The sequence below is a fragment of the Mauremys mutica genome, chromosome 1, assembly GCF_020497125.1.
Source record: "Mauremys mutica isolate MM-2020 ecotype Southern chromosome 1, ASM2049712v1, whole genome shotgun sequence".
NCBI classification, from domain to species: Eukaryota; Metazoa; Chordata; order Testudines; family Geoemydidae; genus Mauremys; species Mauremys mutica.
Genome location: NC_059072.1, coordinates 119,186,808 through 119,205,503, shown reverse-complemented (window position 1 = coordinate 119,205,503; position 18,696 = coordinate 119,186,808). Strand labels below are relative to the sequence as shown.

Genomic DNA, 18,696 nt, shown 5'->3' with positions numbered 1-18,696 from the left:
ACTATGGGAATAGCCATGGATAGTAGGATGGATCCCCAGTATACCAACTTCTTTATGGACCACCTTGAAGAAGAATTTCTGGTCGAATACACCACAAAACCAATGATAAACCAATGAGATATAAGCAATCATATTTTTGTCCTCTGGTGAGATGACCTAAACCCTATCCCTCATAGATTTCCACCACAATTTCAACCCCCTCCCCCATCCATTAAAGTCTCTTTAGAATACTTCCACACTATCATCAACATCCTAGACACAATGATCAGCTACAACAATGAAACCCTACAAGAAACCCAAGGATCACTATACCTACATTCACAGATCCAGTAACTACCCTAAACACACCAAGAAATCTGTTATCTACGGCCAGGCACTCAGATACAACAGAATATGCTCTGAGGAGAAAGTCCGGAATATATACCTTATTACACTTAACAAAACCATCCACCAGAAAAGTAGATCACACCCAAGTACCCTGAAAGAACCTGCTTCTATACAGAAATAAACCCCCTCTGATAGCACACCTGATACTGGAACCCATACAGGGTATCATCAAACAGTTACAACTCATACTTGATGGGGACCACATCCTGAAAAAAAATCTGTCCTGAATCCTCTTTTGACCATCAGACAACCCTGCAACCTCTCCAACTTCATCATCAGAAGCAAGCTCCCCACCAACCAGGATACATCAATTCAAAGCAGCACCAGACTGTGCCAGAACAACAGATGCAAAACCTGTAGACATATATCCACTGCTACAATGCTCAACACTGCCCATCAGACATCTTTCAATATCCTTCACATGCCTATCACAACATGTGGTGTACCTCATCCAGTGCTTAGTTATTATTATTAACAAATACTTCTAAGGCGACAAATTCTGGCCCACCTCTGAGACATGCTGTATTAATCTCCTCCTCCAACAGAGGTGACATGGTGATTGTCTTCCCTGAGCTCCTTTCTCGAAGCTGGATCTCCCACATGACAGCACCCAGCACTATCCAATAAGCCAACCCAAGTGAACTCATTTGGAAACTCGCTAGATAATTAACTAGGAAAAGATTTTTGTGGTCCAACCATCCTAAAAGAAATGGCTTATTTATATATTTTCTGGCTATAATTGAAACAAAGCATTTAAGACGGAAGCAGAACAAAGCATCTGGCTTAAGTTAGTTACCGGAGGTCTTCAGTTTCCATGTCTTTACATTCTTGCTTTGTATTAGCCACAGGAAATTAGAAGCCAGACCACCTCTATTTCTAAAGCTAAGGGTTAAATTAATTACATTGACTAAAACTAATTTAGCCTCAGTGAATGACTTTTTTTTGTGTGTGATTTGACAGCCACAAGCATAATTTAGCTGCATACAATTCTGAATGCTTTAATGGAAAAGCCTTTTTGTGGGTCAATCTCTAAAACCTCAAACAACAACAAGCCTCTGAGACAAAGCTCCAGTGAACTAGCTGCTCCCTTTCCAGCTTATTGCATAAGTCCCAAGGGCTGAACATTTAAATATTGCTCCTCTTTTAAGATTGTGCAAAATAAATGCACCTTGGTCCAAGGCTGTTTGCTACATAAAAGGCATTTTGTTAAAACATATTGTGATAGAGTTACATAAAGCATAAGGGCTTTGCTTGCAAAGATTAACTTAACACTGACCAATCTCACTAAAGATACCAAAAAAAGTAGCAAGGGAAACTATTGTTGATTTTGTTCAATGGGGAAAAAAGAATGGGTATTTTAAAAAAATATAACTCTTAACAGGAGCATTGTTGACCTTTTTAGCCTCAGAATTTGACCACTTTAAAAATGCTATAATCTGGTGAAGAATGTGTTCCAGATTCTTATTACTACTTTGGAAAGAAAATCCACATGAAAAAAAATCATTCGGTACAATAAAGACCTCAACAGCTTAGCCTTTAACATGTAGCTAAATTTGTCCCCCCCCTCCCCCCCGCAATCCTTCAATTTATGTATTACACTAGTGCCTTAAATGCTTCACCCAAGATCAGGGACCTATTGTGCTAGGCACCACATATGCATGTAATAAAAGACTGTCACCGCACTGAAGAGCTTGCAGTGAGCTCCTGGACTTACACAGAGCTCAGTACAAGAGCGAGGCCTATGGATACAAGCAAAACAAAGGGTTGGAAAACGTTAAGTATTAGCCCTATTTTAAGGATGGAGAACTAAGGCAAAGAGGTTTGCTGAAGGTCACACAGGAAGTCCGAGTCTCTGCTAGTTCCATAGATTTATTATTTTTAATACCCATTTTTCTTTTCTTTTTATTAAAATACAATTTACTCTTAAAGAAAGTAAATCCAACAATTTCCAAGCAGTAAAACACAAACAAAGCCCGCTGCCTTTCGAGTATGACATACCTTAAACAGCAGCCATGTGAACTCCCCACTGCTGCAGCAAAAAATAAGCAGCAGCAAATTTGCCCCTGTGGCTAAAGACATAGCGGGACTCAGGGCTTGCTCTTGTGGTGTGCGTTTTACTCTTGAGGATGGAGTTTTTCCTGAACAAGGATGTCAGGATCTAGCCCTTAGGAACAGCAGCTTTAATACCAATGGGTTAAAGGTGACAAGAACATACCATAAAGTCATTCCAATGGTCTTGGTGCCCCAAAGAGATGCTTGTTGGCCTGGTTTTCATTGAAATGTTCCCATCACTGTTAGCACCACATCAGACTGACTCCTGCTTTTCAGATTTTTAACAGCCTTCCAAGAGCCCTAAGAACAAGTTCTAAAAACAACGATCAGGACTCACTAAATATTAACTGCAGAACTGATCCACACCCTGGACACGTCACTGACTTTTTCATAAATTCCCCAAGCGATTTGAATGAATTATCTTGGAGGGCATTTGTGCGATAGTCGTAGGTTTATGAAACCACTAGTAGGGGGTGCTGTCTAGAGCGGCTAAGAGAATTCTGGGCATAACACATACAGCACTCGTGCGCTGTAGACCATATTGGGTTGCTCTATTCCTGCGGTTCTCAAGCTGTGGGTCGTGACCCTGTGTTAATGGGGTCGCCAGGGCTGGCTTAGACTGGCTGGGGCCTGGGGTCGAAGCTGAAGCCCGAGCACCACTGCCTGGGGGCCGATGCCTGAGTGCTTTAGCCCTGGGCACCGGGACTCAGATTACAGATCCCTGCCTGGGACTGAAGCCCTGGAGCTTCAGCTTTGGTGCCCCACCAGTGGCTTGGGCTGGCTCAGGCTTCGGTCTCTCCTCCTGGGGTCATGCAGTAATTTTTATTGTGAAAGGGGATTGCGCTGCAATGGAGTTTGAGACCCCTGCTTTATTCAGCTTTCAGCATCATACGCCATCGAGGAATTAGATAAGGGATGCACAGGAGACAGCCAGAGTGGTAAGTGGGCAAGGAGGTTTTCCTTGCGAAGAAAGGCTGGGGGAGGGGGAAAGAAAACCACAGTTCAAGAGAGGATTTGACTGAAATTGTCAAGATAAAGAAAGAGGCGAGTGGGAGCAATAGCTTACATTTATATACTACCCAATATTGCAAAGAAACCCAGCGAACCCCTTAACCTATGATCAAAATACAGCTGCTACTGGGGTGGAATGCAACGGCTGTTTACGTGCATACAGCAACACAATACTACAGGTGAGAGCAGGAAGGATTGTGTATCCGTTGAAACTATGGGTAAAATGTTAATGTGACAAAATATAAAAAGGCAAATTGGAATTTGGCCAGGACACCAGAGGTTAACACCTCAACCTTAAAAAAAATCCCATTGCACTTTTTGTAATGCATAGAAATGTTTTGAACTGGCTTTAAACCTAACGATGTGTGTCTAAAAATATGGAAAGAAAATGGATAAAGAATTTAAAAGGAAATTGTCTTGCACAGACGGTGTTGAACTGTGGAATGCCATGCCTATGGCAGCCATAGTAACAAACAGCCAAGTGCAAAAGAGAACTCCAGGCGGTAGTATATTGTAATCAAGTCGTGTATAAAACAAAGCCATGTGAGCCCAGCTTTGTAAAGATATTGAGGCATGGCTGCACTCACTATTGCAACCCGTAACTGATTTTGGAGCCCAAGTCTCGTTTTCCAAAGGCATTTAGGCTCTGAGTGCAGCAATATCTAAATATGTTTAAAAAGCTGGGGCCTTTCTGCCCAGCATTTCCTGACCCAAAATAAGCCGCTGATCAGCTAGACCTTTATAAAAATCAAACTTCTGAGTTTTTACAAGCTTGCTCAACCTGGAATATGTAGTGGGAACAGCCATTCATTTAGGTTGGACATAATGGATCCAATAAATTTAAGGGCTGTGTGGAGGGGGGGAGGGAGGGAGGGCACTAGTTCACTTAGCTGCTCATGTGCTCATTCATGAAGACTACCTTCCAAAGTACCCTGATGTGGTTATTTGCCCGCTCAATAAAGTCCTGCGCTGACTGCCACTTTGGTTCTCCCACGTGCAATGTTCACATGTACAATATATGGTTCAGAACAATGGACTTTCTGTCTTCAGAGGCCTCCTTCATTTAGATGAGCTATTCTGTTAAAGTAATGCGAGTGACGTAGAATTGGGGTTACATTTTCCTCTGATTATTTTCCAAATGAAAAAACCACCCCAGGATCCCCCAACAGCAGAATTAGCAGTCTTCAGTCACTTTTTGCACCATGACCATTTTGTTTCTGATGTCTGTTTTGTGCTGTCTTGATAAAATTATAGCCACAAACTAAAAACTTTTTTTTTTTTTAATGCATCAGCACCCTGGGTGTTCTTTTTTTAGAAAAAAAAAATTCTAAGTGGTCTCAGGCAAGTGGATTTGCCTGTGTAATTGAGCGTAATCTGAACACACTGGAAATTGCTACATTTAATTGAGCTGGCGCTATCTGTGCGTCATGGCCTCATTTATGTTTTCCCAGGTTAGTAAAAGCAGCATGTTCGTGTGTGGTCTCACTAACTGATTGGCTGCCTCTACTATATATTTTATTGCTCATCTCTACTCGTGAGAACCTCTTGCTATGTGAAGAGATCCAGAGTGTTTTAATATCTCTAACAAGAAGTGCGCTTTTATTCTGATAGCATAATCCTTGTGATGAAGTGTTTTTAATTAAAATGTTTTTTATGCCCTCATGTTGTATACTTTGCTTTGAGCATTGAGTGAATTGTGCAGTGGAACATACTGATTACACATTGGGGCTAGATTGAAAAGGGATTCATTAGCTATCTTTGTATTGGAATAGATTTTCACTCGTCTTTCAAATTGGACTTGACCAGCACCGCTCCACCCCATCTGAAACAAGTATCTTTAAAATTTTGGGGGTGTTCAAAATCTAAACCTGGATCCAGATCCAAACTGGCAAATGAGCCTCCCTCCTTCCCCTGGGCTGGGCCAAAATTTCAGATCCAAAATACAGAACTTTAGGGAGTACAAAATCTCAATCCAAATTCTGCAATTTATGCCCATCATTACTTTAACGCTTAGCTACAGCTGCCCCCAAGAGTTGTAAAGGAATTGACTGAGGAGTTCTTTAGATCTTTGATGTTAATAGTTAATGAATCTTGGAAAAATTGGAATATTTTAGATGACAGAGAAATGAATGTTATACAGATTAACAGATAAAATAAAATAGGTGTCCAAGGAAATTATAGGCTGCTACAAAACCTGGGCAAAATAATGGAATGATTGATACCAATTGCCATTAATAAAAGAATGAGAGGATGCCAAACAATATGGTTTCAACAAATAGGCAAGGCCGGTGCAACCATTTAGGAAAACTAGGCGGTCGCCTAGGGAGCTGGGATTTGGGGAGCGCCATTTTCTTCGGCAGCAACCGCGGCGGCTGGATCTTCGGCCGCCCCTGTCGCTGCCAGCATTTAGGCAGAGGGAACTGGGGCAGGGGAGCGCAGGGAGGGCTGCCTGCAGCAAGTAAGGGGGGGGAGGCGGCACCAGGGAAACTCCCTGCCCCAGCTCACCCCTGCCCCGCCTCCTCCCCAGCACGCTGTGGCTGCTTCACTTCTCCCGCCTCCCAGGCTTGTGGTGCCTAAGCTGATTGGCGCCGCAAGCCTGGAAGGTGGGAGAAGTGAAGCAGCGAGGGTGTGCTTGGGGTGCTCGTGCACGGAACAGGGGTGAGCTGGGGCGGGGTGGGTGCCTCAGGGTGGAGGATGGGGAGCTGCCGCGGGGGAGGGGGCAGATAGGGGGAGCTGCCGTGGGGGGGGCAGCGCCTCAGGGCGGGGGCACTGGGGGCACAAGGTGGAAGTTTCACCTAGGGCACGAAAAATCCTTGCACCAGCCCTGCAAATAGGTCAAACAAACTTCGGCAAGATTACAAGTGTTGTTTATAAAGGTGACAGTGTTGAAATAACGTATCTGGTATTTGGCTCCATATTGTACAGCATATAAAAAAATCAATATGGTCCATATTAAGTGGATTTAAAACCAATAGTTCTCAAAATATAATTTTCAATGGAGAATCATTGAGGGATATTTCTGGTGAGGAATTGCACAGATCGGTTCTTAGCCAAAAGCTATTACATATTTTTACATGGCTGGTAAAATTTGCAGATTGGTGAGGTGGTAAGTAATGATGTGACCAGGTCACTGATGCACAGCAGTCTGAACTGTTTGGGGAAACGGATATTTAAATAACATGTATTTTAATACTATCAAGCATAGGCTGGAAAAGCAGTGACTCTACATAGAATTTAGGGGTTATTGTAGATAACCAACTGAACATAAGTTCTAGTGCAATTCTGTGGCTAAAAAGACTAACACAATCCTTAGATATATAAACTGGGTAATATCAAGTCAGAGAAGGGATGTGATATTAGCTAGTATACAGCACTGGCGAGATTTCAGTTCTAGTGTCCACATTTTAAAACAGTTGTTGAAAAATTGGAGAGGGTTCAGAGAAGAGCTACAAGAATGATTCAAAGTCTCGAGACAGAAACACATGCACATGCCTAAACTGAGTATCCATGTCCCTCAAATCATTTCTTATTGCTGTAACCTTTGTCTTTCCTTTCCCCATTCCCTCCCAGCTGTTTATCACTTCCCTACTCCTTGTCAAAGATTTATAATGTGAAATCTATGGGGGTAGGGACTTTCTCCCTCCAGTGAAAAGCACCTAGAGCTTTGTTGAAAGCTCTAAAATAATAAATGAAAACAACAAAAATTAGAGGTCAGTGTTGACATCCACTATAAAAACAAAACCCAGCACCTGCACTAAGCCCCCTATTCAGCAAGGTACTGAAGCACATGCTTAACTTTAAAAGCATGTGAATAACCCTATGGAAGAAGTCAATGCTAACGGGTATATATTGATAAGAAAGGGGTTAGGAAGAACTCTTTCCCCAATGCACAGTATTGTCAGTTAGACACATACGGGGTGTTACACCTTCATCTGAAACATACGGCATCGGCTACTCTTGGAGATGAGAGCTGTCACTCAGGACCTGATTCAAAGCCCCTTAGAATGTTTCCATTGACTTCAGTGGGTTTGGATCAGAGCCTAGAGGGAGCATTGGTCTCTAGCAGTATGACAGTTCTTACAGAGAAAGGTGGGTAGCTGAATTCAACTCTGTTAAAGGAAAAAGAACCACAGCACATATGATACCACAGAATTATATTTATGTTGTACATTTGTCTTCACATTGCAACATCCACATTGTTCATTTTGTGACAAGTATTTCTAATAATTTTGAATACATATTTACTGTATTATACATTTTACCAAGAGGCACTTCCAGTAATTCTGGCAAAAAGGAGCTTCATTATAGTGTCTAACTTACAAAACAGTAAAAATAAATAATGTTTATCTAAAAGATTTTTTTTCTGTACAGAATCTATTTTGTACAAAACATTTATCCGCCATTAACTAAATCACTTAACAAATACTTGTGAAGGGAATATATTAAGTATTGCTACATGTCTTGAGTGCAAGATACTAGTGAAAGGAAAAGAATTATTCTGTCTGTGAAAGATCATCACCTAAAAATACAAGGCCTTGTTCTTGAAGTGTTTAAAAAGGAATAGTTTGGTTACAACAATATTGACAATATATAAATATAAATTAATGCATGTAGTACTTGGTGAAAAGAACACTGTGTTAATAGTTGGCATGTACAAATCCTGCACAAAATGGCACTTTTCTGCATTGCCACTTTGGTTGGCAGTTCTTTTTAAAAATATTGCTTCATAGGAATCTCCAAGATAACACACACACACGCTTATCAAATATTACCTTATAAAAATAGGTTCCCCCTTCAAGTGAAAACATTACGGATGGATTAATTTAAAATCACAGTTGTGATTCACTGGAAAACTTGCAGCCAGAATTGATTAGGGCTTAGATTATACATCAAAAATGAATGAATCTTCGAGATGTTGAGGTCTGCACCTCACAAGGTAAGATCCAGAGTTATTAACTATCCCCCCAAAGGACAAAACTTTTACTCTTTTTGTAGCCAAATACCTCTATTGACTTAAAAGCGAGATTTGGGTGTACCAGGGTTTTAGAATTTGGCCCCAAACCGAGTGAGGATCAAGCTATTTCAACTACATCATCCTCCCCAGAATTGTCATTCAGAAAATATTTTGACCTTGATGAGCTGATTTCACAATCACATTCACTAAGATTCAACTAATTACAAGGAACATTTTATATTGAATGGGGTGGTTTGGGAGGGCATGTTTGGATGTGTGTGTATTATACACAGGTATACAAGCACTGGATTTCATTTATAGTCCAGGTGATGAACCCATATTGGAAAATGATCTCTTTAAGTCATTTTGAATGATACTCGTTTCCAGTATTTTTGGCGATGCAAAAATTTAAAATTATATATGTTTGAACATTAGTATTAGATTTTTTTTCTATCAAAAATAAACTGCCATCCATCAGTGAAAATGTTATCAGTTAAGCAAACAAAGCTACAGTATGAATTACAATTTAAAAAATTTGACTGTGAACTTAAGATTCTTTTTCCCCATGCAAACATTTTATATTGATTAAAAAAAAACAGGTTGAGTGTTTGAAGTAATGATCAAATATATATCAACAAAAATCAAAATATAAAAGTACCACTGACATTATATAACATTTACAAATGCTGTCTTTGATCTTTTAAGATAGTAATCTGTAGTACTGTATTAATGTTAATAAATACTTAAAATTGAACCTTTGCTGTAATATAGATTTTAATTATGCTTCAGGATCAGGCAGAAATCTTGAAGGGAGGAGGAGGGAAAGCATTAACAGATGGATGGGACTTTCTACCTAAAACTTTATGTACATGCATGGCAAACCATTAACCATTTTCTCATTGTTTTTCACATTACAGACATGGATTTGTTTATACATGTTAGACAAAACTATCAGGGTCGAGGGAAAAAACTCAACTATTTTCAATATATATTTAAAAGCAAACTGTAACTGTTAATTCACATTAAGTAATAGTTTGTGAGTGTTCATTGTCGTAAAGGAAGACATTGTTGAAGAATGGAACATTTAAGTCCATTTACTTCAGAGCAATACTAAGAACAAACCAAGTTAAGGTTGGCATAGAGTTGGACTGTTCTATCCTGAGATATTTCTCCAACTGCTCTGTAGACATCCTACCACTTCCAAATCCCTCAAATCATTTATTTTGTCCACAGCCCCAGTCTCTGGCCCCATACCACCTACAGCTACCAGGTGCAATGACAGCTTCCTTTCGAAGTTGAAACAGGTGGCAGTTAATGCATATGGCTTACTGTGGCCACACAATAAGGACTTTTTGCTTATTTGATCTCAGCTGGATTTACTTTTTGAACCAAGAAATGAAAAGGCAGCTACATTTACAAATGCACCTTAGCTTTGACTATTACAGGGTGCTTCATGTTTACTTTTATATCTGGATGTAGTTTTAAGACAAAACTGCTGTTATTTCTCCCAGTTTGTTTTTTAAACAGCTGCAATGCAACACTTTGTATGCAGCAAAATTTTCACCATTACCTAGATGTGGGTCTTGATGCCCACATACTGTATATCATAAGAACCATTTCAGGTTGCTCATGTAGCTTGGAAGCAACCAGTTCAGCCAGTTCAACAGCTACAGCCCCCTGTGCAATTTTCACACCATAAACATACTGCTATGCGAAACATACGTTGGGAAGTGTGAAAACATAAATTACCCAGATCAGCCATCTGAAAACATTGGTTAAAATGGGCACCATTGATTTTTTTCCTCCTCTCATAGCGAGTAAAGGCTTATTTGACAACTAACTTACACACTTAGCTCCTGTGTCTCTAAGTTACGTCGTAAAAAGTGGACAAGGAGACCACGGACAAGGCTGGTTGATTGCAACTATAATGGTCATCATTAAGAACTGGCCAATTTTAGATACTAGAGATAAGTAGGCTTGGAAGGATTTGATTTTTATCAGTAAACGTCGGCATACATCGATTTCACCTGTACACACACAAACTGATGAGAAAATATTTCTATTGATAATAAAAATTTACAAATAGGAAAGATAAGAAAAATGCTGCTTGAGAACGTACTAGAGTTTAATTTAAGGATATTTACTTTGTGTATTTTGACATATGATGTTAATTTGTGTTTTAACAGTTATAATACTTTAACATTTTGAATCTCGGTGTTACTGTCATTAAATAATTGTTTGATTTCCCCCATAACTTAAACTGTGAAAATTTAAATGGATAAAAATCTAAAAATATGCTTAAAAATAAACATCAATACTATAAATAAACAGACAAATTTTTGCCAAGCTTAAGTATAAGAAATACCACAAATACAGTGGTAACCATCTCTATTTATCTAAGATAAATTGGCACATTTTTAAGGCTGAGCACTGTACAATGCCTATGATTGTTTCAATTTATTTTCTTGAGGGCTGGATACTGTCCAAAAAACACCACAAAATCATATCTCCTCTCCCCCCAACCCTCCCATCTCCCTCAGATTGACTGGTTCTTTGACAAATGCCGCCAGCAAATCTGTAAAGAGTGATAACTCAAACATCAAAAGGCTCCAAATTTGTGGGTTCATTTAAAAAAAATTAAAGAGGGATTCCTCCTCCTCAGTTTGGGGATGGAGGGGGGAAATCATCTCTAGTGCATTTATTGATGTTTGACTGACTGTCAAACAGTACTACTGTTAACACCCTTGAAACTCAATGCTTGAGTCTCTCCAAAGGATTATTCCCTGTTTTGAATGAAAAAGTACAAACCAGCTGCACTGTATAAAGTCTATTTGGAACTTGACTAGGTTTCCTTTCTTTCCTAGGGGTTGCCAATTTAAAAGTCTCCACCTATGTTTAAAATCCCATCAACGTTAGGACTAATTACATCAATACCATGCTGCCAGCTGGGGGATACCCAATTTTTCAGGCAAATATCCCAAGCCAAAGCTGGAAAGACTGAATGACTCTTGGTGCTCAGCCCCTAGTTGCACAGTATAGACTGTTCTCTGCTGCAACAAAAAGGCACATGCTTGGCTGTAGATAAAACCATTTGCATGCCTTGGAGCCAATTTATTTTTCCATCAATGTGTCATAAAAATGCTCAAGTGATTCCTGTCTCACATCACTCACACTTAAACAGAAACCTTTATGCTCAGTTACATGACGTCTGTGCTTCTCAACCACACCAATATGCACAGGCCAAAACAATATTAGTAATATCCAGCCACCAAATTTATGCCAAAATATTGTCAAATGCCTCTTTTTCACCAGAGGGAAGGAAGCAAAGTAGTTGCCAACTGTCTTTTTTTATTATTATTTCAGTGTAAACCAACCTTTACTGCATAGTTTCTATTTCACTGTTAATATCTTGGATGAATCAAAGCACAGTTGCATCTCAGCTTGCGTGTCTTACTTTGTTACAAGAATGTAAAGTGTGGTATGAGTTGGCAAGCTGCCCTGTACTTTAATCTGGGTACTGACTCACTCACAGCCCGATTCTGCCAACCACATTCATGATGACTAGCATCTTGTCAAGCAGTCCTGGGGAAATCAGTGAGACTATGGACTTGATTCTTTGCCTCTTGAAGTCAATAGCAAAGCTCTCATTGACATCAGTGGTGCAGGTTAAGGCCCTATTCAGAGTAAGGCAGTGCAAGCAATTACTATTTATACCTATTAATGGCTTCATTCATATTTTTGGGGCAAATTGAAAAGTCTTCACTCAATTTTTCATAAGGGTACAAATTTTTTAAAAATTGACTAACGTGGCATAGGTGCCAAAGTCCCATTTTCAGAAGTCACAACACTTAAGGGGCCTGAATCTCATTGAAAGTCAATGGAACATAACCACCTAAGTCACTTTTGAAAATGGACTTTGGGGTCAGGTTTTCAAAGGTATATAGGCACCCAAAGATGCAAACAAACATCTTGTGGGATTTTCAAAAGAGTCTAAATGAGGTAGATGCCTGTTTTCCATTGAAATCAATGAGAGTTTGGCACCTAACTTGCTTATGTGCTTTTGAAAATCTCATTAGATGCCTAAATACCTTTGAAATTCTATTCTAAGCCACTTGAACACGTCTGAAAATTGTTACCTTAAGCCCTTAGTTGGGCAACATTCCCGATGAACCACCTAAATTCCACAATGCCTATACTCCACTTAAGTGCTCAAAATAGGGCTTTGGGGGTGCACTGACACTGCTATAGTTTTCTGCAAAGAGTGAATCTCACCTACAGAGAAGAGAGGTTTTTACTCCTTTTTAAGCGCACATTGGAATCCCTGATTGCCACTGGATTTCCGTCCAGGTATCTAATGCATGGCATGCAACAGTGCATCACCTGGAAAAATCTGACACTGTTTTTGCATCAAGGGGAGCAGCTGGTTTTCCAAGATATGTGGCAATAGGTGTTTTGCATATTGGATCAAAACTTTTAGTGTGCTATCAAGTCCCAATAGGATTAGAGCAACTAAGCCTAGATTATGACCATCTGGGCCCAATCAGAATGGTTATTTCTAGAGTTGGGTAGGCTTCGATTCAAAGTCGGGATGATTTCAGTGTCGGTACATTCAAGCGAAAGATAAATAGTTCTGGATTTTTATCTAATCTCTATCTTCTGTGTGTTGGGAAAGGAATACAAAATACATGTCTGCTGACAAACAAGCCAGATTCTAAAACCGGTAAGGATGAACCAGCAGCAACTGGCTGGGTAGCATAACAAGAAGATGGAGAAACGAAATACTTGCCATGTAGATTGATACAAGGCCATTCAGTGTATTTCTCTTCACAATGGTGGCTGCACACACTGCTAAATCAGTCAGTGATTACAATGGAGAAGACAAAATTAACAAGGGAATGAGGGTTCTGATTCAATATTGGAAGTCATAACCTATTCTCACTCTCTTTTTAAAAAGAATGTAGAACTTGAGACATGTGCCTGCCTCCCCCAAAGTATGGAATTCCATAAGAATGTAATTTCTAATTATTATTTCTACTGAGAAACATTCTTGAAAAGGTCTTTGGTTTCCTCAGTATTAAACAATTTATATACTGTACATACCAGAATCTCATATCAACACTTTAAACATTCATTGATACTCTACCTGAAAACTGAACACGGCTGATGAAATGCAATTTACTTTTTTTGTTTCAAAATTATTGCACAGGCTGTGGTTTATCTGGATTTCAGAACACCAAAGGGCTGCAGAAAGTAGGAAATCAAAATGGCCTGAAAGGGCTGCTGAAACTTCTGGTTGAAAGTTTTGGTTCTTCTCTCTCTTTTGGGCCAAGACCAGAACATAAATCTCTGGATAATCAACTATTTGCTTTGTTATCTACTACAAAAGAAAGCAAAACTGTATGCACACATTCAATACAAACCTTCTTTTTACTGGTAAAACACGCCTGGGAAGTTTCCTGATAATTTCTTGGTGGAAACACATTTTCAAAGATAACGGGTAAGATTTATAAGTGGGTCACTGCCTACTGAAGTCGGGTTCTGCCAGTAGCAATGTGGAGTGCAAGAATGTCACCTGGTTTGTTACTAGATGCAGCTGGTTTTTTACTAATACCTATGAATTCTGCACATCACCACAGCTAGCATATTATCAAGTTAACCAGTCCCAGCTGTTTTTGCTTTCACTAGTATTGCCTCCTGCTCTACAGTTTGGATAATGTTCACCATTCCTGTTCTAAGCCTGCCAGCAATTCCTTCATTTAAAAAAACCTGAGTTTGTCTAACTGCACCCACAAATAGGCTTGTGTAGTAACGTAGTAATTTGTAACAGCCTCACTGGCACTACAGGAAGTAAGCTCAATGAATTGGAAACAGACTTTAATATTGCTGAGTAGCAACTAGAATGACAACAACTAAGGATATATCTTAAAATTCTCCTTTAGGTACATTTTAAAGAGCACTTTTTCAGAGGCCCAGTCCTGCACTCTTGCTTGGGTAAGTAGCCACTTATACAAGGAATTCAACAGGACTATGTGCAGGAGTAAAAGGTTTGCAGGATTCAGCCTTGTATTTGGAATGCCTCCCCTCTTTATTACACCATCTGTGCTCTTATTAGCACCTTTGAACCCTGGCTTTTGTTTTCACCAAGGTTTTTTTTTTTTGTGTTTTTTTGTTTAACCCATTGGTATTTTTAAAAAAGTAAATTCCAACTCTGACCATAGATTTTCATCATCAGTTGGGATGTGGAATTCTACAGTGTCTGCGAGTTTGATTTTTTATAAAATAATATTAAAGGACGTGTTAAATGTTGTGAGAAAGCTCTTCAACCTGGTATATAATTGGTGCCAAAACATTAAATGATAGACAGAGGTGACTGAATGAACGTTGAAACAGTGCAAGCTTGAATTACTGGAGACCTGCTGGTGCTTTGGAGAAAACTTTGAGAGGCATTCCATTTTGTTTTGGAAGAATTATGCTTAGTTATCTGATTTCCCTTAATTAAAAAAAAATGAAATCTGGATCTTTGATTTTTTGTTTTAGCATTGATCAACTCTTTCTATTGATGTTCCCAACTGAAGTCATGCTCTATAATCATGCTGTCACTAACAGTGGAGTGTGTCTTCCTACTGTTTGAAGGGGGAAGGAAAGATAAAGAGAAGATGAACCCACAAGAAACAAAGAGACCCGAACTGCAGGCTGAATTGGAGAAAAATACAGAAGTGATAACACATATGCAGACTGGTTTAGAAACAGAATGTTCTCTGTTATTTCCCAAGAAGTACTAATGAGTCAATAAAATACTGTGATGGGTGGTAAATACAAGGGGGTAAGCAATGGACAGATCAAAGACTTAAGTTAAAACAGGATGGGCTGTTACTGCAACCTTTACTTACGTGAGTATTTCTTATTCATCCACGCAGCCCCACTCAAGCTTTGTTGATGAATGAGGTCTGCAGGCTCAGATTTTAGAATGGCTTGCCTCATTGGTCCACCTTTTTGGGAGATCATGAACTCAGATTTTTGGGGGGGGAACCAAAAGATTTCTGGTAAATCCTTAATTAGCAAGGTAATGGCTGAGGCTACCAGTCCAAATCAATAAACATTAATATGTCAGTGTCTTGCTCCTGTAGACCAGTGGCTTCCCTTAACTACTCAACTACTCAAGACCTTATTTGATGGGCTTGGCAATGGCTACACTGTATAAAAATGGTGTTTTTAAAAAAATTACCTTTACAAAAACGTTTCCCTTTTCCCCCCCTTTTTCTTAAAGATTTCATTATCTACAGGAACCCATACAAATTTCTCCATATTTACATCTAGATAACTAATCATTGACAAATATAATATCGTGAAATAAAATATTGAACGTGAATGTCAACCTTTTAAATAGACGTTTGGCTCACAGCTTAAATGACAGAGAAACAAACCAAAAATTATCTGCTCTACTACTGCCCCGATCTTTTTTTTTCCCCCCAAAGCGCAAACATAAAGTAGTATGGATGGAGTATGCTGCATCTAAGCAGAATGCCAGCTGCAAATGGCTCCCATTCAGCACCCCGTGCTGAAAAACGGCACTCTCTGAAGCTGGTGTGAGTGGCTGCTGAGGCATACAAACATCTAGCAAATATGGACAAGCAGCTGCTCCCTCACCGCACCCTTCTGTTGGAGCATCACAAAGACACTGCCTTTTGAGCCCAAGGAACTGGATGGCTTCACACCTCCCCTCCTGCTGCACTTTAAAGATGACAATTTAGCTTCATTTTACAATGTGTTTGGCCACTGACACAAGGAAATGTAAGGCTGCGGGAGGGAGGAAGCAATAGCGTGTGATTAACTCCCAAGCATGCATGGTCTCTCTCTCTCTCTCTCACACACACACACACACACCCCTCCCTGAAACCACTAACTCATTCAAAGGCACAGTTATCTTAACGAGGAGTAACAAAGTGTGCCCTACAATAACCCGCACTTTGGGTACGATGGATTCCATGCACATTCCTTGCACTGGCAGTCTGGAAAGTGCCAATGTGGCAGGTGGTTAGGAGTTCAGTCACAGGGTGCTGCCAAATGGTGCCAGGTCAGCAGTGAGAGTCGCACGGCTTCTGCTGAAAGACAGTGGTGCAACCAGGCTGCAAAAGGAGGCTTCATTGGCCACTGAAAATGCAGAGCTCCTTACGAAGGGATCCACTTTCCACGCCAACCCAAATTTCCTAGAATTGGGGCCTTGTGTTTGTTCACAAGCCATGTGCTAAACCTAGTCTGATAAAAACTCAAACTACATTACATTATAGTACATCCAGCCAAATACACACACGTGCGCGCCCTCTTCTCCCCCGCATATATGTTAGCAGGATGTATTAACATTCTGAGAAAGCTTTGGAACTTTTATCCCTCAGCTTTAAGAGCAAAATCTACTTAACTGGTACCTTACAGTTAACTGCAAATGTGCTTTAGGAGCAGCATTTCCTTGGACAACTTCCTTCTGTAATATCACGGTGACCATAATATATCATTACATGTATTTTGCTGAAGTGCACAGCCAATGACTGGCTATGTATAAAATTCCACCCTCCCCTTGCCTCTTTAAGAAAGTCTGTAAAAGCCGGTGTCGCAGTGCGAAAGCTTCTTGAGCGTAGGAGTTTAAACAATGTACCTCACCATACAAAGGAAAGAGAAACAAATCAAATTGCTGTAGGCGCATTATCCAATATTTCTACAGTGTTGTGTCTAAGTGTTGTGCTGGCTTGAAAAGGAGTCTGTGCACAAGTCAATCTGTCTTAAAATACTGTTGAAAATATTGTCATTGGTTCAGTTCTATAGCTGTGTCCTCCTCCTCCTCCTCCCCTTTGGGTTTCCCTTTCTCCTCCTCCTCTTCCCTGATGGCCTGAATTTGTTCCGAGGATTGGTGCAGCGTGGATTGCTCTAGACCTTGCTTTTCTGCCCCAGCTATCCTTTCCTCATCTTCAATTACTTTCTTCCACATTTTATGGTTCTGAAGCAGGTGCTGAGTGATCTGGCAGTAGATTTTCCTCCGCTTGAACTTTTTCTTTCCTGTAAAATATTAGACCAAATTACTGTATTGTTTTCTTGGGAGGGAAGAGAGAGTAAGAGTCATGATATATGGAATCAAGGGTCCATCTTAATTAAGAGTTTATTTAAAAAAAAAAAAAAAAAGGTACAACTACATGGAAAAATAGACCAAGCCAACTTTCACACAGTTTGAGTCCCAGCTTTGTGTCCTTTGTTTACCAAGGAGCACACCCGGTCCAGGACACTGTACAGCACACAAAGACATCTAGTGGTTGAATGATATACTGCCTGTAAAAGTATTACAAAGTGCATGTCTCCTCTCACTCATTTGGGCATGCTATGTGCTCTTTTTGACAGCAAATGTGGCCAGCTTCAGGCTGACCAATTTAGGATCTTTCACTGCTCTATGAAGTATTTGTTTTCTTTTCTTTACGCATTACCTATGCACTGACAGGAGCTTTGGAAGAGGAGAAGGCAAGTAATGAATGTTCTATACATTAGTCAACAAAATAGCACCTATGATCCCTTCCTTTTAAAGATCTGCTCTACACATTACCTTGCTATTGCAATGGGCCTGAGCTCCACTGAAGCAGCAAGTGAAAAATCCAAATCTAGGTTTCACACAATATAGCACAGCATTGCTATTGTTATGACAATTGAATTTGGACTGTTGATAAGTGAAGTCCTATGGCAAATAATATCATAGCCTTGGAGTTTCCTTCTTTCTAGTTTTGAGGCATCAAGCTGCTATTATACTACAAACTATATTTGCCACTTCCCATCATCACAAACTTTTTCCTGTCCTGGGTGACAGCCCATTATTGTAGACAGTCCTGTAGTCTGATGGGGATAGAGTTGTGCTAGCTACAATTCCATTCAACACAAAGCCTGAAGAGTTTCACCAATCATGAAGAGTCGCAGTGGCAGCTATAGAACTTAAATAATAAACCTCTTCAGGAATTCTACTGAAAAAAAAAACCAGTGACGTACAGGAATGTTTTGTACCAAAAAAATTTGCGTAAATGAGAGTTTGCAGGTGGCCTAAAGCATGTCTGTGTCGGGAGCCAAAATGTTGAGTCCTTGAAGCTTTTGAATGGAAACAAAGAGCTTTTCACTGCAACACGGTCCAAATCCATCTCAATCCTTCATTAAAAAGCTCTTGGTTCCCTGTAGGAAACTTTCAGGTTTAATAATAAGAAGAAACCTCTATTCCACCAATACACCATATTAGAACATTCTATCCCAGGTTTCCTGTGACCCCAAAT

General features: G+C 39.9%; 1 protein-coding gene across 4 annotated transcripts in view; it reads right to left on the bottom strand.

Moving 5' to 3' along the window:
• Positions 1-14,486: 14,486 nt before the first annotated feature.
• The window catches only part of PDE3A (phosphodiesterase 3A), a 351,301-nt gene continuing 347,091 nt past the window's right edge, over positions 14,487-18,696 (bottom strand). For all 4 annotated transcript variants that reach the window (XM_044992877.1, XM_044992896.1, XM_044992887.1 and 1 more), the window contains one exon: positions 14,487-17,452. In XM_044992877.1, coding sequence (XP_044848812.1) covers positions 17,202-17,452 — 251 coding nt within the window. In that variant the 3' untranslated portion in view covers positions 14,487-17,201. The remainder of the gene's footprint in view (positions 17,453-18,696) is intronic.